The sequence below is a fragment of the Oncorhynchus mykiss genome, chromosome 2, assembly GCF_057628025.1.
Source record: "Oncorhynchus mykiss isolate SJ-2025 chromosome 2, ASM5762802v1, whole genome shotgun sequence".
Taxonomy (NCBI): Eukaryota; Metazoa; Chordata; class Actinopteri; order Salmoniformes; family Salmonidae; genus Oncorhynchus; species Oncorhynchus mykiss.
The window spans coordinates 102,172,878-102,199,516 of NC_143023.1; the positions used below are offsets into that span (position 1 = coordinate 102,172,878).

Sequence of the window (26,639 nt, forward strand, 5' to 3'; positions counted from 1 at the left end):
TACTCTCTCCTCTCCTCTCTCTCTTCTCTCTCCTCTCTCTCCTCTGCTACTCTCTCCTCTCTCTCCTCTGCTACTCTCTCCTCTGCTACGCTCTCCTCTCCTCTCTCTCCTCTGCTACTCTCTCCTCTGATGCTCTCTCCTCTGCTACTCTCTCCATTCTCTCCTCTCCTCTCTCTCCTCTGCTACTCTCTCCTCTCTTCTCTCTCCTCTCCTCTCTCTCCTCTGCTACTCTCTCCTCTCTTCTCTCTCCTCTCCTCTCTCTCCTCTGCTACTCTCTCCTCTGTTACTCTCTCCTCTCCTCTCTCTCTTCTCTCTCCTCTCTCTCCTCTGCTACTCTCTCCTCTCTCTCCTCTGCTACTCTCTCCTCTGCTACGCTCTCCTCTCCTCTCTCTCCTCTGCTACTCTCTCCTCTCCTCTCTCTCCTCTGCTGCTCTCTCCTCTGCTACTCTCTCCATTCTCTCCTCTGCTACTCTCTCCTCTGCTACTCTCTCCTCTCCTCTCTCTCCTCTGCTACTCTCTCCTCTCTTCTCTCTCCTCTCCTCTCTCTCCTCTGCTACTCTCTCCTCTGCTAATCTCTCCTCTCCTCTCCTCTCCTCTCCTCTCCTCTCCTCTCCTCTCCTCTCCTCTCCTCTGCTACTCTCTCCTTTCCTCTCTCTCCTCTCCTCTCTCTCCTCTGCTACTCTCTCCTCTGCTACTCTCTCCTCTGCTACTCTCTCCTCTCCTCTCTCTCCTCTCCTCTCTCTCCTCTGCTACTCTCTCCTCTCCTCTCTCTCATCCCCTCTCTCCTCTCCTCTCTGTCCTCCCCTCTCCTCTCTCTCCTCTGCTACTCTCTGCTACTTTCTCCTCCGCTACTCTCTCCTCTCTTTCTCTCTCCTCTGTTACTCTCTCCTCTCCTCTCTCTCTTCTCTCTCCTCTCCTCTCCTCTCTCTCCTCTCTTCTCTCTCCTCTGCTACTCTCTCCTCTCTCTCCTCTGCTACTCTCTCCTCTGCTACTCTCTCCTCTGCTACTCTCTCCTCTCCTCTCTCTCCTCTGCTGCTCTCTCCTCTGCTACTCTCTCCTCGTCTACTCTCTCCTCTCCTCTCTCTCCTCTGCTACTCTCTTCTCTGCTACTCTCTCCTCTGCTACTCTCTCCTCTCCTCTCTCTCCTCTGCTACTCTCTCCTCTCCTCTCCTCTCCTCTCCTCTCCTCTCCTCTGCTACTCTCTCCTCTCCTCTCTCTCCTCTCCTCTCTCTCCTCTGCTACTCTCTCCTCTGCTACTCTCTCCTCTCCTCTCTCTCCTCTCCTCTCTCTCCTCTGCTACTCTCTCCACTGCTACTCTCTCCTCTCCTCTCTCTCCTCTCCTCTCTCTCCTCTGCTACTCTCTGCTACTTTCTCCTCTGCTACTCTCTCCTCTGCTACGCTCTCCTCTCCTCTCTCTCCTCTGCTACTCTCTCCTCTCCTCTCTCTCCTCTGCTGCTCTCTCCTCTGCTACTCTCTCCATTCTCTCCTCTGCTACTCTCTCCTATGCTACTCTCTCCTCTCCTCTCTCTCCTCTGCTACTCTCTCCTCTCTTCTCTCTCCTCTCCTCTCTCTCCTCTGCTACTCTCTCCTCTGCTAATCTCTCCTCTCCTCTCCTCTCCTCTCCTCTCCTCTCCTCTCCTCTCCTCTGCTACTCTCTCCTTTCCTCTCTCTCCTCTCCTCTCTCTCCTCTGCTACTCTCTCCTCTGCTACTCTCTCCTCTGCTACTCTCTCCTCTCCTCTCTCTCCTCTCCTCTCTCTCCTCTGCTACTCTCTCCTCTCCTCTCTCTCATCTCCTCTCGCCTCTCCTCTCTGTCCTCCCCTCTCCTCTCTCTCCTCTGCTACTCTCTGCTACTTTCTCCTCCGCTACTCTCTCCTCTCTTTCTCTCTCCTCTGTTACTCTCTCCTCTCCTCTCTCTCTTCTCTCTCCTCTCCTCTCCTCTCTCTCCTCTCCTCTCTCTCCTCTGCTACTCTCTCCTCTCTCTCCTCTGCTACTCTCTCCTCTGCTACTCTCTCCTCTGCTACTCTCTCCTCTGCTACTCTCTCCTCTCCTCTCTCTCCTCTGCTGCTCTCTCCTCTGCTACTCTCTCCTCGTCTACTCTCTCCTCTGCTACTCTCTCCTCTGCTACTCTCTCCTCTGCTACTCTCTCCTCTCCTCTCTCTCCTCTCCTCTCTCTCCTCTGCTACTCTCTCCTCTCCTCTCTCTCATCTCCTCTCTCCTCTCCTCTCTGTCCTCCCCTCTCCTCTCTCTCCTCTGCTACTCTCTGCTACTTTCTCCTCCGCTACTCTCTCCTCTCTCTCTTTCTCTCTCCTCTCCTCTCTCCCCTCTCCTCTCTCTCCTCTGCTACTCTCTCCTCTGCTACTCTCTCCTCTCCTCTCTCTCCTCTCCTCTCTCTCCTCTGCTACTCTCTCCACTGCTACTCTCTCCTCTCCTCTCTCTCCTCTCCTCTCTCTCCTCTGCTACTCTCTGCTACTTTCTCCTCCGCTACTCTCTCCTCTCTTTCTCGCTCCTCTCCTTCTCTCTCTCCGCTCCCGTCGAAGGAATTGAACAATTCCTATATATATTCATTAACCAATTCAATTTAAATCACTCTCCTCTCCTTCTCTCTCCTTCTCTCTCTCTCCTCTCTGTTTTTCCTTCTCCTTCTCTCTCTCCTTCTCATTCTCGTTCTCTCTCCTCTGCTACTCTCTCCTCTCCTTCTCTCTCAGATTCCCCTCTAATCAGGGACTGATTTAGACCTGGGACACCAGTTGTGTGATTCCCCTCTAATCAGGGACTGATTTCAACCTGGGACACCAGGTGGGTGATTCCCCTCTAATCAGGGCCTGATTTAGACCTGGGACACCAGGTGGGTGATTCCCCTCTAATCAGGGACTGATTTAGACCTGGGACACCAGTTGTGTGATTCCCCTCTAATCAGGGACTGATTTCAACCTGGGACACCAGGTGGGTGATTCCCCTCTAATCAGGGCCTGATTTAGACCTGGGACACCAGGTGGGTGATTCCCCTCTAATCAGGGACTGAATTAGATTTAGACCTGGGACAGCAGGTGTGTGCAATTAATTATCCGGTAGAACAGAAAACCAGAGTTGATTGCCCCTTGCCCTATATAGTGTACTACACCCTATGGGCTCTGGTCAAAAGTAGTGCACTATCAAGGGAATAGAGTGCCATTTGTGTCAGAAGAAACATGTCCTCTTAAGCCTCATAATGTGTTACGAATTGATGGTGACTCTTACAGTTTCCTGCGTATATTATGCCGCCATTTTGTGACATTTCTGTTCGTTTTGGTCTTCCGCAGCGTTTTTTTGGGGCTGTTTGTGCACAGCTGTCACCAAGGCAAAAAGGGTGGCTACTCTGAAGAATCTAAAATCAAAAGTATATTTTGATTTGTTTAACCTTTTTTGGTTACTACATGATTCCCTTTGTGTTATTTCATAGTTGTGATGTCTTCACTATTGTTCTACAATGAAGAAAATAGTACAAATAAAGAAAAACCCTGGAATGAGCAGGTGTGTCCAAACTTTTGACTGGTACTGTATATCAGGACATTAACTCTGAATCAGAAAATGAACTCTATATCAGGACATTAACTCTATATCAGGACATTAACTCTATATCAGGACATGAACATACATATCAGGACATGAACTCTATATCAGGACATGAACATAAATATCAGGACATGAACTCTATATCAGGACATGAACTCTATATCAGGACATGAACATAAATATCAGGACATTAACTTTATATCAGGTCATGAACTCTATATCAGGTCATGAACTATATATCAGGACATGAACTATACATCAGGACATGAACTATATATCAGGACATGAACATAAATATCAGGACATTAACTTTATATCAGGTCATGAACTCTATATCAGGACATGAACATAAATATCAGGACATTAACTTTATATCAGGTCATGAACTCTATATCAGGTCATGAACTATATATCAGGACATGAACTATACATCAGGACATGAACTATATATCACCGCCTGGTACGGCAACTGCTCCGCCCTCAACCGTAAGGCTCTCCAGAGGGTAGTGAGGTCTGCACAACGCATCACCGGGGGCAAACTACCTGCCCTCCAGGACACCTACACCACCCGATGTCACAGGAAGGCCATAAAGATCATCAAGGACATCAACCACCCGAGCCACTGCCTGTTCACCCCGCTATCATCCAGAAGGCGAGGTCAGTACAGGTGCATCAAAGCTGGGACCGAGAGACTGAAAAACAGCTTCTATCTCAAGGCCATCAGACTGTTAAACAGCCACCACTAACACTGAGTGGCTGCTGCCAACACACTGACTCAACTCCAGCCACTTTAATAATGGGAATTGATGGGAAATGATGTAAATATATCACTAGCCACTTTAAACAATGCTACCTTATATAATGTTACTTACCCTACATTATTCATCTCATATGCATACGTATATACTGTACTCTATATCATCGACTGTATCCTTATGTAATACATGTATCACTAGCCACTTTAACTATGCCACTTTGTTTACATACTCATCTCATATGTATATACTGTACTCGATACCATCTACTGTATCTTGCCTATGCTGCTCTGTACCATCACTCATTCATATATCCTTATGTACATTTTCTTTATCCCCTTACACTGTGTACAAGACAGTAGTTTTGGAATTGTTAGTTAGATTACTTGTTATTACTGCATTGTCGGAACTAGAAGCACAAGCATTTCGCTACACTCGCATTAACATCTGCTAACCATGTGTATGTGACGCATAACATTTGATTTGATTTGATTTATCAGGACATTAACTCTATATCAGGACATGAACTCCATATCATGAACATCTACATCAGGACATGAACTCTGTATCAGGACATGAACATCTAAATCAGGACATTAACTCTATATCAGGACATGAACTATATATCAGGACATGGACTCTATATCAGGACATTAACTCTATATCAGGACATGAACTCTATATCAGGACATGAACTATATATCAAGACCTGAACATCTACAGTAACAGTCAAAGGTTTGGACAGGACAGTAACATCTATATATAACTTCATCTTAGATGGTGTTTCAGACTCTATACATATGTATACAACTGTCACATTGTACACACACACACACACACACACACACACACACACACACACACACACACACACACACACACGCACACGCGCACACGCACACAGTCTCCTCTCCTGTCATGATGTAATGTCAAGTAACATCCTTCCCTGGGTGTCATCAGCTCAAGTCCAACACTATGTAGAGAAAACAAGACAATGTAAACATCTAAAACACTGTCAGTGCATATAACAGGCGAGAGGAAATGACAGCGGACAGTCAAAAGATCACTACAAGGAAGAATAAGAGCCGTACCATATCCAGAGAGGCAAGAAACAGCTATACACTGAGACATGTGACAGGACAACCCAGACAAAGACAAATGGTTTGTGTCAGAGAGTGGTGTTAAAGAAGTGAGCTGAATAGAGGAGGATCACATCCCATAGAGAGCAGAGCAACTCAGACAGTGGAGGGGAAGTGACAACAGCAGAGACAATATCTGCATCCTAAGCTGAACCCTATTCCTTATTTAGAGCCATAAGGCTCTGGTCTAAAGTAGTGCACTATATAGGGAATAGGGTTCTCTAGGGCTCTGGTCTAAAGTAGTGCACTACAGTGCCTTGCAACCTTGAACTTTGCAACCTTTTACCACATTTCAGGCTTCAAACATAAAGATATAAAACTGTATTTTTTTGTGAAGAATCAACAACCATGAAGTGGAACGACATTTATTGGATATTTCAAACTTTTTTAACAAATCAAAAACTGAAAAATTGGGCGTGCAAAATTATTCAGCCCCTTTACTTTCAGTGCAGCAAACTCTCTCCAGAAGTTCAGTGAGGATCTCTGAATGATCCAATGTTGACCTAAATGACTAATGATGATAAATACAATCCACCTGTGTGTAATCAAGTCTCCGTATAAATGCACCTGCACTGTGATAGTCTCAGAGGTCCGTTAAAAGCGCAGAGAGCATCATGAAGAACAAGGAACACACCAGGCAGGTCCGAGATACTGTTGTGAAGAAGTTTAAAGCCGGATTTGGATACAAAAATATTTCCCAAGCTTTAAACATCCCAAGGAGCACTGTGCAAGCGATAATATTGAAATGGAAGGAGTATCAGACCACTGCAAATCTACCAAGACCTGGCCGTCCCTCTAAACTTTCAGCTCATACAAGGAGAAGACTGATCAGAGATGCAGCCAAGAGGCCCATGATCACTCTGGATGAACTGCAGAGATCTACAGCTGAGGTGGGAGACTCTGTCCATAGGACAACAATCAGTCGTATATTGCACAAATCTGGCCTTTATGGAAGAGTGGCAAGAAGAAAGCCATTTCTTAAAGATATCCATAAAAAGTGTTGTTTAAAGTTTGCCACAAGCCACCTGGGAGACACACCAAACATGTGGAAGAAGGTGCTCTGGTCAGATGAAACCAAAATGGAACTTTTTGGCAACAATGCAAAACGTTATGTTTAGCGTAAAAGCAACACAGCTGAACACACCATGCCCACTGTCAAACATGGTGGTGGCAGCATCATGGTTTGGGCCTGCTTTACTTCAGCAGGGACAGGGAAGATGGTTAAAATTGATGGGAAGATGGATGGAGCCAAATACAGGACCATTCTGGAAGAAAACCTGATGGAGTCTGCAAAAGACCTGAGACTGGGACGGAGATTTGTCTTCCAACAAGACAATGATCCAAAACATAAAGCAAAATCTACAATGGGATGGTTCAAAAATAAACATATCCAGGTGTTAGAATGGCCAAGTCAAAGTCCAGACCTGAATCCAATCGAGAATCTGTGGAAAGAACTGAAAACTGCTGTTCACAAATGCTCTCCATCCAACCTCACTGAGCTCAAGCTGTTTTGCAAGGAGGAATGGGAAAAAATGTCAGTCTCTCGATGTGCAAAACTGATAGAGACATACCCCAAGCGACTTACAGCTGTAATCGCAGCAAAAGGTGGCGCTACAAAGTATTAACTTAAGGGGGCTGAATAATTTTTTGTTAAAAAAGTTTGAAATATCCAATAAATGTCATTCCACTTCATGATTGTGTCCCACTTGTTGTTGATTCATCACAAAAAAATACAGTTTTATATCTTTATGTTTGAAGCCTGAAATGTGGCAAAAGGTCGCAAAGTTCAAGGGGGCCGAATACTTTCGCAAGGCACTGTATATAGGGAATAGGGTTCCATTTGGGACACGAAGGGTTATCAGTTACCAACCCAGACAGAGACAGTTACCAACCCAGACAGAGACAGTTACCAACCCAGACAGAGAGAGTTACCAACCCAGACAGAGAGAGTTACCAACCCAGACAGCGACAGTTACCAACCCAGACAGAGACAGTTACCAACCCAGACAGAGACAGTTACCAACCCAGACAGAGACAGTTACCAACCCAGACAGAGGCAGTCACCAACCCAGACAGAGAGAGTTACCAACACAGAGACAGTTACCAACCCAGACAGAGACGTTACCAACCCAGACAGAGCCAGTTACCAACCCAGAAAGAGACAGTTACCAACCCAGACAGAGACAGTTACCAACCCAGACAGAGACAGTTACCAACCCAGACAGAGACAGTTACCAACCCAGACAGAGAGTTATCAACCCAGACAGAAATGGTTACCAACCCAGACAGAGAGAGTTACCAACCTATACAGAGAGATTTACCAACCCAGACAGTTACCAACCCAGACAGAGGCAGTTACCAACCCAGACAGAGACCGTTACCAACCCAGACAAAGACAGTTACCAACCCAGACAGAGACAGTTACCAACCCAGAGACAGTTACCAACCCAGACAGAGACAGTTACCAACCCAGACAGAGACCGTTACCAACCCAGACAGAGGAAAATAAGAAACTCACAGGAAGGACTTGGCATCCAGGCCTCTGTTTTTCAACTGGCCCATCATGTGATCCCAGGACCCAGGGTTACCTCTTCCTCCTCCTCCCCTGTACCGTGAGGCGCCTGCCCCCGCCGGGCTCCCTCGCACCCCCCTGGGGCCTCGTTGCGTTCCTCCACATCCTCCCCCACTGCCCACGCCTCCCCCTGGCTGGCTGGGCCCCAGTGGGGGAACCTGGTGTATCTGACCCAGGCTCTGGGAGGAGGTGGGTGGTAGGTGGGTGAGGAGGCTTGGGACGGGTGGGTGGATGAGAGGCTGCTGGAGACTCTGCTGGCGTAGCAGGGTGCGTGGCCGGGCCAGCGTCCCAGCAGAGGGGATGGGATCCAGGGTGGAAGCAGAGGACAGAGCCCCTACTGAATCCCCAAAGCTGGGAGGACAGAGCAGCAGAGAGGGGAGGGAGCGATGGGAGGAAGAGGGCCGGGGGTGGCAGAGGTTAGGGTGGTGGAGGAGAGGGGAGGAGAGAGGAGAAGGAGGAGTGGAAGGGGTAGCAGTAAAGGAGGTGGGGGTGGAGCGGTGGGAAGAGGTGGAGGGGAATACAGGAGAGTTTGGAGAGAGAGGACATGATAGGTTGAGGGGACAGGGAGGTGGGCAAGAGCGGAGGAAGGAATCATGAGCGGGGAAGATACAAGGAGGTACAGGACAGAAGGGAGAAACCGGTGGTGATGGAGGAGGGTAGGATGGGGAGGAAGGGAGGGAGGGAGGTGGAGTTCGAGAAACAGGTAGAGAGGAGGAGGAGGAGGAGGAGGAGTGAGAGGCAGTGGGAGTGATGGTGCGGGGAGGAGGGGAGAGGAGGAGGAGGAGAGAGAAAGAGAGCAGGGTGAGGCAGCAGCAGTAACAGCTGTAGCAGAGATAGCAGTAGAAGGAGCAGCCAGTGTGATGGTCAGTGGCGAGAGCCTGCAAACTCGGTCTCCTGTCTTCCCGTGAAAACCTGCGCCCCGCGATGTGTGGCGGCATCAGGTGTGTGTGCGCTGCGAACGTCTGGGCGCCGTGGGTTTGGGGCCTGCGTGGGAGTGTGGGCGTGGTCCGCGTCGGCATTGGTCGGATCTGAACGGTCCGTATGGGCGTGGTGATGCGCGTCTGTCCGGCGTTGAGGCGGGTGTGTCGGGGTGTTTGTGGCGTCCCGGCGCGGCTGAGGCTATTGGCTCTTCGAGGCAAAGGCTTTATGGTTTGACGAGAGATACCCATGCTCCTCTCTCTCCTCTCTGCTCCCAACTTTTACAGACTCTCTTCCTCTTCCTTTCTCTGTCTAAATCTATTTCCTCGTTTAAATACGTGCTCCGCCCCTAGAGACTTCCTCGCAGCCAACCAAGTCTACAGCCTCCCTCCCTCCCTCTCTTCTCTCCACTCCTCCCCTCCTCCACTCCTCCTACTAATGTTCTCTATCTCTTTTATCTTTCTTTAAGTCTTTCCCTAGCAGTACCTCTCTATCAGAACAAGATCCTCTACGTTACAGTTATGTCTTACAATATCTATTACTATGCCCCCATAAAGAAAATTAGAATTAAAAAAAACGTTTCAGCCCCTGGTTTGACCGTGATCTTGCAGAGTTACTCCACCTCAAGAATTGCATTTGGTGAAAGGCTCTGCACACGCATACTCAGGCTGACTGGCTCTTTTTCAGGCACATGAGAAATAAATGCACTCAGGCTACCCAGAAGACCAAAGGTAGTTACTTTCAGGAGCAGTTCTCTCTCTCTGTGGGGTCTAACCCCAAGAAGTTCTGGAAAACGGTTAAAGACCTGGAGAATAAACCCTCCTCCTCACAGCTGCCCATGTCCCTTAATGTTGATGATGTGGTTGTTACTGACAAGAAGCACATGGCTGAGCTCTTTAATCACCACTTCATTAAGTCAGGATTGTTATTTGACTCAGCCATGCCTCCTTACCTGTTCAACTTTTCCTCATCTCTCACTCCTTCTAACGCTACTAGGCCCGATGCTCCTCCCTCTTTTCCCCCTGCCCCACTACAAAGTTTCTCCCTGCAGGCGGTCAATGAGTCCGAGGTGCTAAAGGAGCTCCTGAAACTTGACCCCAAAAAACATCTGGGTCAGATGGTTTAGACCGTTTCTTCTTTGAGGTTGCTGCCCCCATCATCACCAAGCCTGTCTCTGACCTTTCTATCCTGTCTTCTTTAAGGTTGCTGCCCCTATCATCACCAAGTCTCTCTCTGACCTTTTTAACCTGTCTTCTTTAAGGTTGCTGCCCCTATCATCACCAAGCCTATCTCTGACCTTTTTAACCTGTCTTCTTTAAGGTTGCTGCCCCTATCATCACCAAGTCTCTCTCTGACCTTTTTAACCTGTCTCTCCTCTCTGGGGAGGATCCCATTGCTTGGAAGGCAGCCATGGTTCTTCTATTTTGCTCTGTTTATCAAAAGTTTATCACAACTTTTATCACAATAATCAATTGACTGTCTTTCTTGATGTCTATAGTATTCTCTTGGGTATGCAATCTGGTTTCCGCTCAGGTTATGGATGTGTCACTGCAACCTTAAAGGTCCTCAGTGATGTCACCATTGCCCTTGATTCTAAGCAATGTTGTGCTGCTATTTCTATTGACTTGGCCAAAGCTTTTGATACGGTAGACCATTCCATTCTTGTGGGTCGGCTAAGGAGTATTGGTGTCTCTGAGGGGTCTTTGGCCTGGTTTGGTAACTACCTCTCTCAAAGAGTGCAGTGTATAATGTAAGAAAACCTGCTGTCTCAGCCACTGTCTGTCACCAAGGGAGCAAGGCTCAATTCTAGGCTCCACGCTCTTCTCAATTTACATCAACAACATAGCTCAGGAAGCTCTCTCTCATCCATTTATATGCAGATGATACAGTCTTATACTCAGCTGGCCCCTCCCCGGATGTTGTGTTAAATTCTTTACAACAAAGCTTTCTTAGTGTCCAACAAGCTTTCTCTGCCCTTAACCTTGTTCTGAACACCTCCAAAACAAAGGTCATGTGGTTTGGTAAGAAGAATGCCCCTCTCCCCACAGGTGTGACTACTACCTCTGAGGGTTTAGAGCTTGAGGTAGTCACTTCATACAAGTACTTGTGAGTATGGCTAGACGGTACACTGTCCTTCTCTCAGCACATATCAAAGCTGCAGGCTAAAGTTACATCTAGACTTGGTTTCCTCTATCGTAATCGCTTCTCTTTCACCCCAGCTGCCAAACTAACCCTGATTCAGATGACCATCCTACCCATGCTAGATTACGGAGACATAATTTATAGATTGGCAGGTAAGGGTGCTCTAGAGCGGCTAGATGTTCTTTACCATTCGGCCATCAGATTTGCCACCAATGCTCCTTATAGGACACATCACTGCACTCTATACTCCTCTGTAAACTGGTCATCTCTGTATACCAGGCGCAAGACCCACTGGTTGATGCTTATTTATAAAACCCTCTTAGGCCTCACTCTCCCCTATCTGAGATATCTACTGCAGCCCTCATTCTCCACATACAACACCCGTTCTGCCAGTCACATTCTGTTAAAGGTCCCCAAAGCACACACCTCCCTGGGTCGCTCATCTTTTCAGTTCGCGGCAGCTAGCGACTGGAACGAACTGCAACAAACACTAAAGCTGGACAGTTTTATCTTGATTTCTTCATTCAAAGACTCAATCATGGACACTCTTGCTGACAGTTGTGGCTGCTTTGTGTGATGTTTTGTTGTCTCTACCTTCTTGCCCTTTGTGCTGTTGTCTGTGCCCAATAATGTTTCTACCACGCTGCTACCATGTTGTGTTGCTACCATGTTGTTGTCATGTTGTGTTGCTACCAAGTTGTTGTCATGTTGTGTTGCTACCAAGTTGTTGTCATGTTGTGTTGCTGCCATGTTGTTGTCATGTTGTGTTGCTACCATGTTGTTGTCGTGTTGTGTTGCTACCATGCTGCTACCATGTTGTGTTTGTCATGTGTTCCTACCATGTTGTGTTGTCATGTGTTCCTACCATGTTGTGTTGCTACCACGTTGTGTTGTCATGTGTTCCTATCATGCTGTGTTGTCGTCTTAGGTCTCTCTTGATGTAGTGTCGTGTTCTCTATTGTTGTGATGTGTGTTTTGTCCTATATTTATAAAGTATTTATTTATTTATTTTAATCCCAGGCCCCCGTCTCCGCAGGCCGTCATTGTAAATATGGATTTGTTCTTAACGGACTTGCTAAACAAAAAAAGTTAAACAAAAAGGTTCAAGGTTACAGTTAGGTCATTATCTAGTCATTTAGTAAACAGCATATTACAGCATAATACTAGGAGATTTTTGGTTGTATTTTTCTAGCTAAGTTTCACTAAATGCCCCTTTAAAGCATTTCCCAACTCTCTAAATATATCTTCCCTCTCCCTTCCCTGACAGAGTCCTGGTGTAATCCAGGCTATCTGAACTGGGTCAACATTGTGCTATTCACATTACTGTGCACTATATATTACTTTATACCAGGCGTGCAAAGTACTTAGGTAAAAATACGTTAAAGTACTACTTAAGTCGTTTTTTGGGGTTATCTGTAATTTACTATTTATATTTGACTTTATTATCTATATACAAGTTTTACTTCACTACATTCCTAAAGAATGTAATTTACTTTTTAGTCCATACATTTTCCCTGACATCCAAAAGCACTTGTTACATTTAGGATGGCCAGCAGGACAGGAAAATGGTCCAATTCACAAACTTATCAACGGAAGATCCCTGGTCATCCCTACTGCCTCTGATCTGGAGGACTCACTAAACAGAGAACATCCCTGGTCATCCCTACTACCTCTGATCTGGAGGACTCACTAAACAGAGAACATCCCTGGTCGTCCCTACTGCCTCTGATCTGGAGGACTCACTAAACAGAGAACATCCCTGGTCGTCCCTACTGCCTCTGATCTGGAGGACTCACTAAACAGAGAACATCCCTGGTCGTCCCTACTGCCTCTGATCTGGAGGACTCACTAAACAGAGAACATCCCTGGTCATCCCTACTGCCTCTGATCTGGAGGACTCACTAAACAGAGAACATCCCTGGTCATCCCTACTGCCTCTGATCTGGAGGACTCACTAAACAGAGAACATCCCTGGTCATCCCTACTGCCTCTGATCTGGAGGACTCACTAAACAGAGAACATCCCTGGTCATCCCTACTGCCTCTGATCTGGAGGACTCACTAAACAGAGAACATCCATGGTCATCTACTGCCTCTGATCTGGAGGACTCACTAAACAGAGAACATCCCTGGCCATCCCCACTGTCTCTGATCTGGAGGACTCACTAAACAGAGAACATCCCTGGTCATCCCTACTGCCTCTGATCTGGAGGATTCACTAAACAGAGAACATCCCTGGTCATCCCTACTGCCTCTGATCTGGAGGACTCACTAAACAGAGAACATCCCTGGTCATCGCTACTGCCTCTGATCTGGAGGACTCAATAAACAGAGAACATCCCTGGTCATCCCCACTGTTTCTGATCTGGAGGACTCACTAAACAGAGAACATCCCTGGTCATCGCTACTGCCTCTGATCTGGAGGACTCAATAAACAGAGAACATCCCTGGTCATCCCCACTGTTTCTGATCTGGAGGACTCACTAAACAGAGAACATCCCTGGTCGTCCCTACTGCCTCTGATCTGGAGGACTCACTAAACAGAGAACATCTCTGGTCATCCCCACAGTCTCTGATCTGGAGGACTCACTAAACAGAGAACATCCCTGGTCATCCCTACTGCCTCTGATCTGGAGGACTCACTAAACAGAGAACATCCCTGGTCATCCCCACAGTCTCTGATCTGGAGGACTCACTAAACAGAGAACATCCCTGGTCATCCCTACTGTTTCTGATCTGGAGGACTCACTAAACAGAGAACATCCCTGGTCATCCCTACTGCCTCTGATCTGGAGGACTCACTAAACAGAGAACATCCCTGGTCATCCCTACTGCCTCTGATCTGGAGGACTCACTAAACAGAGAACATCCCTGGTCATCCCTACTGCCTCTGATCTGGAGGACTCACTAAACAGAGAACATCCCTGGTCATCCCTACTGCCTCTGATCTGGAGGACTCACTAAACAGAGAACATCCCGGGTCATCCCCACAGTCTCTGATCTGGAGGACTCACTAAACAGAGAACATCCCTGGTCATCCCTACTGTTTCTGATCTGGAGGACTCACTAAACAGAGAACATCCCTGGTCATCCCTACTGTTTCTGATCTGGAGGACTCACTAAACAGAGAACATCCCTGGTCATCCCTACTGTTTCTGATCTGGAGGACTCACTAAACAGAGAACATCCCTGGTCATCCCTACTGCCTCTGATCTGGAGGACTCACTAAACAGAGAACATCCCTGGTCATCCCTACTGCCTCTGATCTGGAGGACTCACTAAACAGAGAACATCCCTGGTCATCCCTACTGCCTCTGATCTGGAGGACTCACTAAACAGAGAACATCCCTGGTCATCCCTACTGCCTCTGATCTGGAGGACTCACTAAACAGAGAACATCCCTGGTCATCCCTACGGCCTCTGATCTGGAGGACTCACTAAACAGAGAACATCCCAGGTCATCCCTACGGCCTCTGATCTGGAGGACTCACTAAACAGAGAACATCCCTGGTCATCCCTACTGCCTCTGATCTGGAGGACTCACTAAACAGAGAACATCCCTGGTCATCCCTACGGCCTCTGATCTGGAGGACTCACTAAACAGAGAACATCCCTGGTCATCCCTACTGCCTCTGATCTGGAGGACTCACTAAACAGAGAACATCCCTGGTCATCCCTACTGCCTCTGATCTGGAGGACTCACTAAACAGAGAACATCCCTGGTCATCCCTACTGCCTCTGATCTGGAGGACTCACTAAACAGAGAACATCCCTGGTCATCCCTACTGCCTCTGATCTGGAGGACTCACTAAACAGAGAACATCCCTGGTCATCCCTACTGCCTCTGATCTGGAGGACTCACTAAACAGAGAACATCCCTGGTCATCCCCACAGTCTCTGATCTGGAGGACTCACTGAACAGAGAACATCCCTGGTCATCCCTACTGTTTCTGATCTGGAGGACTCACTGAACAGAGAACATCCCTGGTCATCCCTACTGCCTCTGATCTGGAGGACTCACTAAACAGAGAACATCCCTGGTCATCCCTACTGCCTCTGATCTGGAGGACTCACTAAACAGAGAACATCCCTGGTCATCCCTACTGCCTCTGATCTGGAGGACTCAATAAACAGAGAACATCCCTGGTCATCCCTACTGCCTCTGATCTGGAGGACTCACTAAACAGAGAACATCCCTGGTCATCCCTACTGCCTCTGATCTGGAGGACTCAATAAACAGAGAACATCCCTGGTCATCCCTACTGCCTCTGATCTGGAGGACTCACTAAACAGAGAACATCCCTGGTCATCCCTACTGCCTCTGATCTGGAGGACTCACTAAACAGAGAACATCCCTGGTCATCCCTACTGCCTCTGATCTGGAGGACTCACTAAACAGAGAACATCCCTGGTCATCCCTACTGCCTCTGATCTGGAGGACTCATTAAACACAAAAGCTTCGTTTGTAAATTATATCTGAGTGTTGGAGTCCCTGGCTATGCATAAACAAAAACACAAGAAAATGGAGTCGTCTGTTTTGCATAAATTTGAAAATTATTTATACTTTTACTTTTAATACTTAAGTATATTTTAGCAATTACGTTTACTTTTGATACTTAATTTAATATATTTCAAACCAAATACTTTTAGACTTTTACTCAAGTAGTATTTTACAGGGTGACTGTCACATTTACTTTAGTCATGTCCTATGACTGATCCTTTAAACCGCTTGGTGTTGAACCTAAGGGTAAGAAAAGGTGAAAAGGGTGAGTTAAATAATGTAATTGAAGAGGCTACTTTGAGGAAGATGGATTCTTTATATAAAGACAGAAAGATGGGATATAGAAAATACAGGGAAAGTGAGGTAGGAAGGGAGGAGGAAGAAAGACAGAGAGAAAATTTGAGACACCGACTTAACGGACACCAACACAAGAGACACCGACACAAGAGACACCGACACAAGAGACACCGACTGAAGAGACACCGACACAAGAGACACCGACACAAGAGACTCCGACTGAAGAGACACAGACTGAAGAGACACCAACACAAGAGACACCGACGCAAGAGACACTGACACAAGAGACACCGACTGAAGAGAAACAAGAGACACCGACTGAAGAGACACCGACTGAAGAGACACCGACACAAGAGACACCGACTGAAGAGACACAAGAGACACCGACACAAGAGACACTGACACAAGAGACACCAACACAAGAGACACCGACTGAAGAGAAACAAGAGACACCGACTGAAGAGACACCGACTGAAGAGACACAAGAGACACCGACACAAGAGACACCGACACAAGAGACACCGAAACAAGAGACACCGACTGAAGGGACACCAACACAAGAGACACAAGAGACACCGACACAAGAGACACCGACTGAAGAGACACCGACTGAAGAGACACCGACACAAGAGACACCGACTGAAGAAACACAAGACACCGACACAAGAGACACCGACACAAGAGACACCGACTGAAGAGACACCGACACAAGAGACAATGACACAAGAGACACCAACACAAGAGACACCGACTGAAGAGACACCCACACAAGAGACACCAACACAAGAGACACCGACACAAGAGACACCGACACAAGAGACACCCATTGAAGAGACACCAACACAAGAGACACCGACACAAGAGACACCGACACAAGATACACCGACTGAAGAGACACCAACACAAGAGACACCGACTGAAGAGACACCGACACAAGAGACACCAACACAAGAGACACCGACTGAAGAGACACCAACACAAGAGACACCGACACAAGAGACACCGACACAAGAGACACCAACACAAGAGACACTGACACAAGAGACACCGACTGAAGAGACACCAACACAATAGACACCAACACAAGAGACACCGACACAAGAGAGACTGACACAAGAGACACAAGAGACACCGACACAAGAGACACCAACACAAGAGACACCGACTGAAGAGACACCGACACAAGAGACACACGAGACACCAACACAAGAGACAACGACACAAGAGACACTGACACAAGAGACACAAGAGACACTGACACAAGAGACACCGACACAAGAGACACCAACACAAGAGACACCGACTGAAGAGACACTGACTGAAGAGACACCAACACAAGAGACACCGACACAAGAGACACCAACACAAGAGACACCGACACAAGAGACACCGACACAAGAGACACCAACACAAGAGACACCGACTGAAGAGACACAAACACAAGAGATACCGACACAAGAGACACCGACTGAAGAGACACCGACACAAGAGACACCAACACAAGATACACCGACACAAGAGACACCGACACAAGAGACACCAACACAAGAGACACCGACTGAAGAGACACCGACACAAGAGACACCGACTGAAGAGACACCGGCACAAGAGACACCGACACAAGAGACACAAGAGACAGTGACACAAGATACAGTGACACAAGAGACACAAGAGACACTGACACAAGAGACACAAGAGACACCGACACAAGAGACACCAACACAAGAGACACCGACACACGAGACACCAACACAAGAGACACCGACTGAAGAGACACCGACACAAGAGACACCGACTGAAGAGACACCGACACAAGAGACACCGATACAAGAGACACAAGAGACATTGACACAAGAGACAGTGACACAAGAGACACAAGAGACACAAGAGACACTGACACAAGAGACACAAGAGACACCGACACAAGAGACACCAACACAAGAGACACCGACACAAGAGACACCGACACAAGAGACACAAGAGACAGTGACACAAGAGACACAAGAGACACAAGAGACACTGACACAAGAGACACTGACACAAGAGACACAAGAGACACAAGAGACACAAGAGACACAAGAGACACTGACACAAGAGACACAAGAGACACTGACACAAGAGACACAAGAGACACAAGAGACACAAGAGACACAAGAGACACTGACACAAGAGACACAAGACACACCGACACAAGAGACAGTGACACAAGAGACACTGACACAAGAGACACAAGAGACACTGACACAAGAGACACTGGCACAAGAGACACAAGAGACACAAGAGACACAAGAGACACTGACACAAGAGACACCGACACAAGAGACACCGACACAAGCGACATCGACACAAGAGACACCAACACAAGAGACACCGACACAAGAGACACCGACTGAAGAGACACCGACACAAGAGACACCAACACAAGAGACACCGACTGAAGAGACACCAACACAAGAGCCACCGACTGAAGAGACACCGACACAAGAGACACCGACACAAGAGACACCGACACAAGATACACCGACTGAAGAGACACCAACACAAGAGACACCGACTGAAGAGACACCAACACAAGAGACACCAACACAAGAGACACCGACACAATAGAGACTGACACAAGAGACACAAGAGACACCAACACAAGAGACAACGACACAAGAGACACTGACACAAGAGACACAAGAGACACCGACACAAGAGACACCGACACAAGAGACACCAACACAAGAGACACCGACTGAAGAGACACCGACTGAAGAGACACCAACACAAGAGACACCGACACGAGACACCAACACAAGAGACACTGACACAAGAGACACTGACACAAGAGACACCGACACAAGAGACACCAACACAAGAGACACCGACTGAAGAGACACCGACACAAGAGACACCAACACAAGATACACCGACACAAGAGACACCGACACAAGAGACACCAACACAAGAGACACCGACTGAAGAGACACCGACACAAGAGACACCAACACAAGATACACCGACACAAGAGACACCGACACAAGAGACACCAACACAAGAGACACCGACTGAAGAGACACCGACACAAGAGACACCGACTGAAGAGACACCGACACAAGAGACACCGACACAAGAGACACAAGAGACAGTGACACAAGAGACAGTGACACAAGAGACACAAGAGACACAAGAGACACTGACACAAGAGACACTGACACAAGAGACACCGACTGAAGAGACACCAACACAATAGACACCAACACAAGAGACACCGACACAAGAGAGACTGACACAAGAGACACAAGAGACACCGACACAAGAGACACCAACACAAGAGACACCGACTGAAGAGACACCGACACAAGAGACACACGAGACACCAACACAAGAGACAACGACACAAGAGACACTGACACAAGAGACACAAGAGACACTGACACAAGAGACACCGACACAAGAGACACCAACACAAGAGACACGACTGAAGAGACACTGACTGAAGAGACACCAACACAAGAGACACCGACACAAGAGACACCAACACAAGAGACACCGACACAAGAGACACCGACACAAGAGACACCAACACAAGAGACACCGACTGAAGAGACACAAACACAAGAGATACCGACACAAGAGACACCGACTGAAGAGACACCGACACAAGAGACACCAACACAAGATACACCGACACAAGAGACACCGACACAAGAGACACCAACACAAGAGACACCGACTGAAGAGACACCGACACAAGAGACACCGACTGAAGAGACACCGGCACAAGAGACACCGACACAAGAGACACAAGAGACAGTGACACAAGATACAGTGACACAAGAGACACAAGAGACACTGACACAAGAGACACAAGAGACACCGACACAAGAGACACCAACACAAGAGACACCGACACACGAGACACCAACACAAGAGACACCGACTGAAGAGACACCGACACAAGAGACACCGACTGAAGAGACACCGACACAAGAGACACCGATACAAGAGACACAAGAGACATTGACACAAGAGACAGTGACACAAGAGACACAAGAGACACAAGAGACACTGACACAAGAGACACAAGAGACACCGACACAAGAGACACCAACACAAGAGACACCGACACAAGAGACACCGACACAAGAGACACAAGAGACAGTGACACAAGAGACACAAGAGACACAAGAGACACTGACACAAGAGACACTGACACAAGAGACACAAGAGACACAAGAGACACAAGAGACACAAGAGACACTGACACAAGAGACACAAGAGACACTGACACAAGAGACACAAGAGACACAAGAGACACAAGAGACACAAGAGACACTGACACAAGAGACACAAGACACACCGACACAAGAGACAGTGACACAAGAGACACTGACACAAGAGACACAAGAGACACTGACACAAGAGACACTGGCACAAGAGACACAAGAGACACAAGAGACACAAGAGACACTGACACAAGAGACACCGACACAAGAGACACCGACACAAGCGACATCGACACAAGAGACACCAACACAAGAGACACCGACACAAGAGACACCGACTGAAGAGACACCGACACAAGAGACACCAACACAAGAGACACCGACTGAAGAGACACCAACACAAGAGCCACCGACTGAAGAGACACCGACACAAGAGACACCGACACAAGAGACACCAACACAAGATACACCGACTGAAGAGACACCAACACAAGAGACACCGACTGAAGAGACACCAACACAAGAGACACCAACACAAGAGACACCGACACAATAGAGACTGACACAAGAGACACAAGAGACACCAACACAAGAGACAACGACACAAGAGACACTGACACAAGAGACACAAGAGACACCGACACAAGAGACACCGACACAAGAGACACCAACACAAGAGACACCGACTGAAGAGACACCGACTGAAGAGACACCAACACAAGAGACACCGACACGAGACACCAACACAAGAGACACTGACACAAGAGACACTGACACAAGAGACACCGACACAAGAGACACCAACACAAGAGACACCGACTGAAGAGACACCGACACAAGAGACACCAACACAAGATACACCGACACAAGAGACACCGACACAAGAGACACCAACACAAGAGACACCGACTGAAGAGACACCGACACAAGAGACACCAACACAAGATACACCGACACAAGAGACACCGACACAAGAGACACCAACACAAGAGACACCGACTGAAGAGACACCGACACAAGAGACACCGACTGAAGAGACACCGACACAAGAGACACCGACACAAGAGACACAAGAGACAGTGACACAAGAGACAGTGACACAAGAGACACAAGAGACACAAGAGACACTGACACAAGAGACACAAGAGACACCGACACAAGAGACACCAACACAAGAGACACCGACACAAGAGACACCGACACAAGAGACACAAGAGACACAAGAGACACTGACACAAGAGACACTGACACAAGAGACACTGACACAAGAGACACAAGAGACACTGACACAAGAGACACAAGAGACACAAGAGACACAAGAGACACTGACACAAGAGACACTGACACAAGAGACACAAGAGACACTGACACAAGAGACACTGGCACAAGAGACACAAGAGACACAAGAGACACTGACACAAGAGACACCGACACAAGAGACACCAACACAAGCGACATCGACACAAGAGACACCAACACAAGAGACACCAACACAAGAGACACCAACACAAGAGACACAAGAGACACCGACTGAAGAGATACCGACACAAGAGACACCGACACAAGATACACAAGAGACAGACACTTAAAGCGTCCTAGAAATAGAATCCAATCACAGGCAGAGGGCAGAGAGAGAACGATGAGAGAAAGAGGGGAGGAGGTATTGAAGGACTGAATGTGTTGCTGAGAGAGAAATCATACAAAGCAGGAGGTGTGAGAATGAAGGGAGGTGCGAATCGAAAGAGGGAAGAGAAGCTAAATGAACCTGCTCGTTTTGCCCGTCCTTCCTCCTACTCTCTACCTCCCTCCTCCAGTTTGTATGCTGCAATAGTCTATGTGCCGGGGGGCCAGGGTCAGTCTGGTACGTCTGGTGTAATTCTCCTGTCTCTTTTGGTGTCTTGTGTGAATTTAAGTATGCTCCCTCTAATTCTCTCTCTCCCTCCACTCAAGGAGTACCTGAGCCCTAGGAAAATGCCTTAGGACTACCTGTCCTGATGACTCCTGGCTGTCCCCGGTCCACCTGGTCGTGCTGCTGCTACAGTTTCCTGTCCACCGGACGTGCTACCTTGACCCGGACCTGCTGTTTTCGACTCTCTCTCTCTACCGCACCTGCTGTCTCGACCTCTGAATGACCCTGCTGGTCATCTATGAACATCTTGAAGAACAATCTGGCCTTAATGGCCATGTACTCTCTCCGACACAGCAAGTAGAGGACTGGCCACCCCTCAGAGCCTGGTTCCTCTCTACCCGGTACAGCCAGAAGAGGACTGGCCACCAACTCAGAGCCTGGTTCCTCTCTACCCGGTACAGCCAGAAGAGGACTGGCCACCCCTCAGAGCCTGGTCCCTCTCTACCCGGTACAGCCAGAAGAGGACTGGCCACCCCTCAGAGCCTGGTTCCCCTCTAGGTTTCTACCTAGGTTCTGGCCTTTCAAGGGAGTTTTTCCTAGCCTCCGTGCCTCTACACCTGCATTGCTTGCTGTTTGGGGTTTTAGGCTGCGTTTCTGTACAGCACTTTGTGACATCAGCTAGATTGATACTCTCACCGTTCCCCCAACTCTAGAGACTCGAGATGAGAGAAACGCTAGTAACCTTGTGACCCGTACCATCAACAGTATAAATGATCCAAACTTGTTCCTGAGCCGTACCATCTACGGTTATATACCATCTAACCTGGTTCCTGACCCATACCATCTACAGAAGATACCATCTAACCTGGTTCCTGACCTGTACCATCTACAGAAGATACCATCTGACCTTGTTCCTGACCCGTACCATCTACAGAAGATACCATCTGACCTTGTTCCTGACCCGTACCATCTACAGAAGATACCATCTAACCTGGTTCCTGACCCGTACCATCTACAGAAGATACCATCTGACCTGGTTCCTGATCCGTACCATCTACAGAAGATACCATCTAACCTGTTTCCTGACCCGTATCATCTACAGAACATACCATCTAACCTTGTTCCTGACCCGTACCATCTACAGAAGATACAGTGCCTTGCGAAAGTATTCGGCCCCCTTGAACTTTGCGACCTTTTGCCACATTTCAGGCTTCAAACATAAAGATATAAAACTGTATGTTTTTGTAAAGAATCAACAACAAGTGGGACACAATCATGAAGTGGAACGACATTTATTGGATATTTCAAACTTTTTTAACAAATCAAAAACTGAAAAATTGGGCGTGCAAAATTATTTAGCCCCTTTACTTTCAGTGCAGCAAACTCTCTCCAGAAGTTCAGTGAGGATCTCTGAATGATCCAATGTTGACCTAAATGACTAATGATGATAAATACAATCCACCTGTGTGTAATCAAGTCTCCGTATAAATGCACCTGCACTGTGATAGTCTCAGAGGTCCGTTAAAAGCGCAGAGAGCATCATGAAGAACAAGGAACACACCAGGCAGGTCCGAGATACTATTGTGAAGAAGTTTAAAGCCGGATTTGGATACAAAAAGATTTCCCAAGCTTTAAACATCCCAAGGAGCACTGTGCAAGCGATAATATTGAAATGGAAGGAGTATCAGACCACTGCAAATCTACCAAGACCTGGCCGTCCCTCTAAACTTTCAGCTCATACAAGGAGAAGACTGATCAGAGATGCAGCCAAGAGGCCCATGATCACTCTGGATGAACTGCAGAGATCTACAGCTGAGGTGGGAGACTCTGTCCATAGGACAACAATCAGTCGTATATTGCACAAATCTGGCCTTTATGGAAGAGTGGTAAGAAGAAAGCCATTTCTTAAAGATATCCATAAAAAGTGTCGTTAAAGTTTGCCACATGCCACCTGGGAGACATACCAAACTTGTGGAAGCAGGTGCTCTGGTCAGATGAAACCAAAATGGAACTTTTTGGCAACAATGCAAAACGTTATGTTTGGCGTAAAAGCAACACAGCTGAACTCACCATCCCCACTGTCAAACATTGCAGCATCATGGTTTGGGCCTGCTTTTCTTCAGCAGGGACAGGGAAGATGGTTAAAATTGATGGGAAGATGGATGGAGCCAAATACAGGTCCATTCTGGAAGAAAACCTGATGGAGTCTGCAAAAGACCTGAGACTGGGACGGAGATTTGTCTTCCAACAAGACAATGATCCAAAACATAAAGCAAAATCTACAATGGAACGGTTCAAAAATAAACATATCCAGGTGTTAGAATGGCCAAGTCAAAGTCCAGACCTGAATCCAATCGAGAATCTGTGGAAAGAATTGAAAACTGCTGTTCACAAATGCTCTCCATCCAACCTCACTGAGCTCGAGCTGTTTTGCAAGGAGGAATCTCTCGATGTGCAAAACTGATAGAGACATACCCCAAGCGACTTACAGCTGTAATCGCAGCAAAAGGTGGCGCTACAAAGTATTAACTTAACGGGGCTGAATAATTTTGCACGCCCAATTTTTCAGTTTTTGATTTGTTAAAAAAGTTTGAAATATCCAATAAATGTCGTTCCACTTCATGATTGTGTCCCACTTGTTGTTGATTCTTCACAAAAAAATACAGTTTTATATCTTTATGTTTGAAGCCTGAAATGTGGCAAAAGGTCGCAAAGTTCAAGGGGGCCGAATACTTTCGCAAGGCACTGTACCATCTGACCTGGTTCCTGATCCGTACGATCTACAGAAGATACCATCCAACCTGGTTCCTGACCCGTACCATCTATAGAAGATACCATCTAATCTTGTTCCTGAACCGTACCATCTACAGAAGATACCATCTAACCTGGTTCCTGACCCATACCATCTACAGAAGATACCATCTAACCTGGTTCCTGAACCGTACCATCTACAGAAGATACCATCTAACCTGGTTCCTGACCCATAACATCTACAGAAGATACCATCTAACCACATCTGTTAGTGTCTAGTCATTATATCTCTACAGTGCCATCTCCCTGGTGTCTGTTAGTGTCTAGTCATTTTATCTCTACAGTACCATCGCCCCGGTGTCTGTTAGTGTCTAGTCATTATATCTCTACAGTACCATCTCCCTGGTGTCTGTTAGTGTCTAGTCATTATATCTCTACAGTACCATCTCCCTGGTGTCTGTTAGTGCTGTAACTCACCTTTTGGGTCTGAGTCCTCCGGTCTGCATGTGACTCTGGACCGTCTGCCACTTCCCGGGCTTCCCCCCCGACATCACCATGCTGGTTCCCCCAGACATGGAGCTACTTCCACCTCCAGACATCATGCTCTTCATACTGTCACTGCGACAGGGACCTGCTGGACCCCCACCATCCCCTCTCCCCCCCACCACCCCACTAGGAAGGAGAGAGAGGGGAAAATAGCCGACACGGCAGAGACAGAGAGAGACAAGAGGAGGAGGAGGAAAAAGACAGGAACAAGAAGAAGAGGAGGATAGAAAGAGGACAACGTGAGAGAGAGAGAGATTGAGCAACAACAGGGTAAAGGAAGCAAAGTCGATCCGGTGTGGAGATGTGTTAAAGGTGAATTGCATCAGGAATCCAGGTCACAAGAGAGGAGAGGGGAGGGGAGGGGAGGGGAGAGACAAGAGACCCATACAGGTAGATCTGGTAGAGACAGAACAGACAGACAGGTAGGTCTAGTAGAGACAGAACAGACAGACAGGTAGATCTGGTAGAGACAGAACAGACAGACAGGTAGATCTGGTAGAGACAGAGCAGACAGACAGGTAGATCTGGTAGAGACAGAACAGACAGACAGGTAGATCTGGTAGAGACAGAACAGACAGACAGGTAGATCTGGTAGAGACAGAACAGACAGACAGGTAGATCTGGTAGAGACAGAACAGACAGACAGGTAGATCTGGTAGAGACAGAACAGACAGACAGGTAGATCTGGTAGAGACAGAACAGACAGACAGGTAGATCTGGTAGAGACAGAACAGACAGACAGGTAGATCTGGTAGAGACAGAACAGACAGACAGGTAGATCTGGTAGAGACAGAACAGACAGACAGGTGGATCTGGTGGATGAATGAGGTTAGGGCCAGTAGTCGAGTCAGTTTCGGGGGGAAAGGAGGAGAGGAGAGGAGAGGATTCACTGGAGAGCCTGTGAAGGGTTATGTACCACAGGGAACATAACACTGCTGCTACCTGGCACTCCAACCATGGTGTACGAATGAAGAGTGGAACGAGACCAGTCTTTAGTCTCCGCAGCTCAGCTTAGACGACCACTAGCTAGCTATACGCTCTGGTCAAGAGCAATGCTCTATAAAGGATACAGGGAATCACTTGGAACCCAGCTCAGCTTATGCCCACTGTGTTATCGTGGCAGCTGGTGTGGGGTCTGGGGTAGCTGTTTGTTTCACTCCCAATTGATGGCCACCTTGGCCTTGAGATGTGCTATTACAGAGCAACATGACAAGTCAATAGTAGCCTCATGTCTCTCATAGGAGGTAGCTATCTACTGTACGGTCTCTGCCTGTGGACAAGTACATAAACCATTCAGCAGCATCACTACGGCTACAGAAAAGCTTTGCATTAGAACCGTTTCAATAGCAGTGGGGAACGAGCTGTACCAGGAGAACATAAATACATCTAGTTTTCTCCTGAGGTCC

The 26,639-nt window shown here is 47.6% G+C and overlaps 1 protein-coding gene across 2 annotated transcripts in view; it reads right to left on the reverse strand.

Moving 5' to 3' along the window:
* LOC110513838 (synaptotagmin-7) overlaps nt 1-25,353 on the reverse strand; it is a 166,568-nt gene extending 141,215 nt beyond the window's left edge. The window contains exons 1-2 of one of the 2 annotated variants that reach the window (XM_090214564.1): nt 25,165-25,353; nt 7,966-8,370 (exon numbers count right to left, since the gene is read on the reverse strand). In XM_090214564.1, the coding sequence (XP_090070690.1) occupies nt 7,966-8,370; nt 25,165-25,298 (539 nt within the window). In that variant the 5' untranslated portion in view covers nt 25,299-25,353. Of the gene's footprint in view, nt 1-7,965; nt 9,217-25,164 lie in introns of those variants that run through there. The other variant, XM_090214561.1, reaches the window with a different exon arrangement.
* Between the last annotated feature and the right edge of the window lie 1,286 nt (nt 25,354-26,639).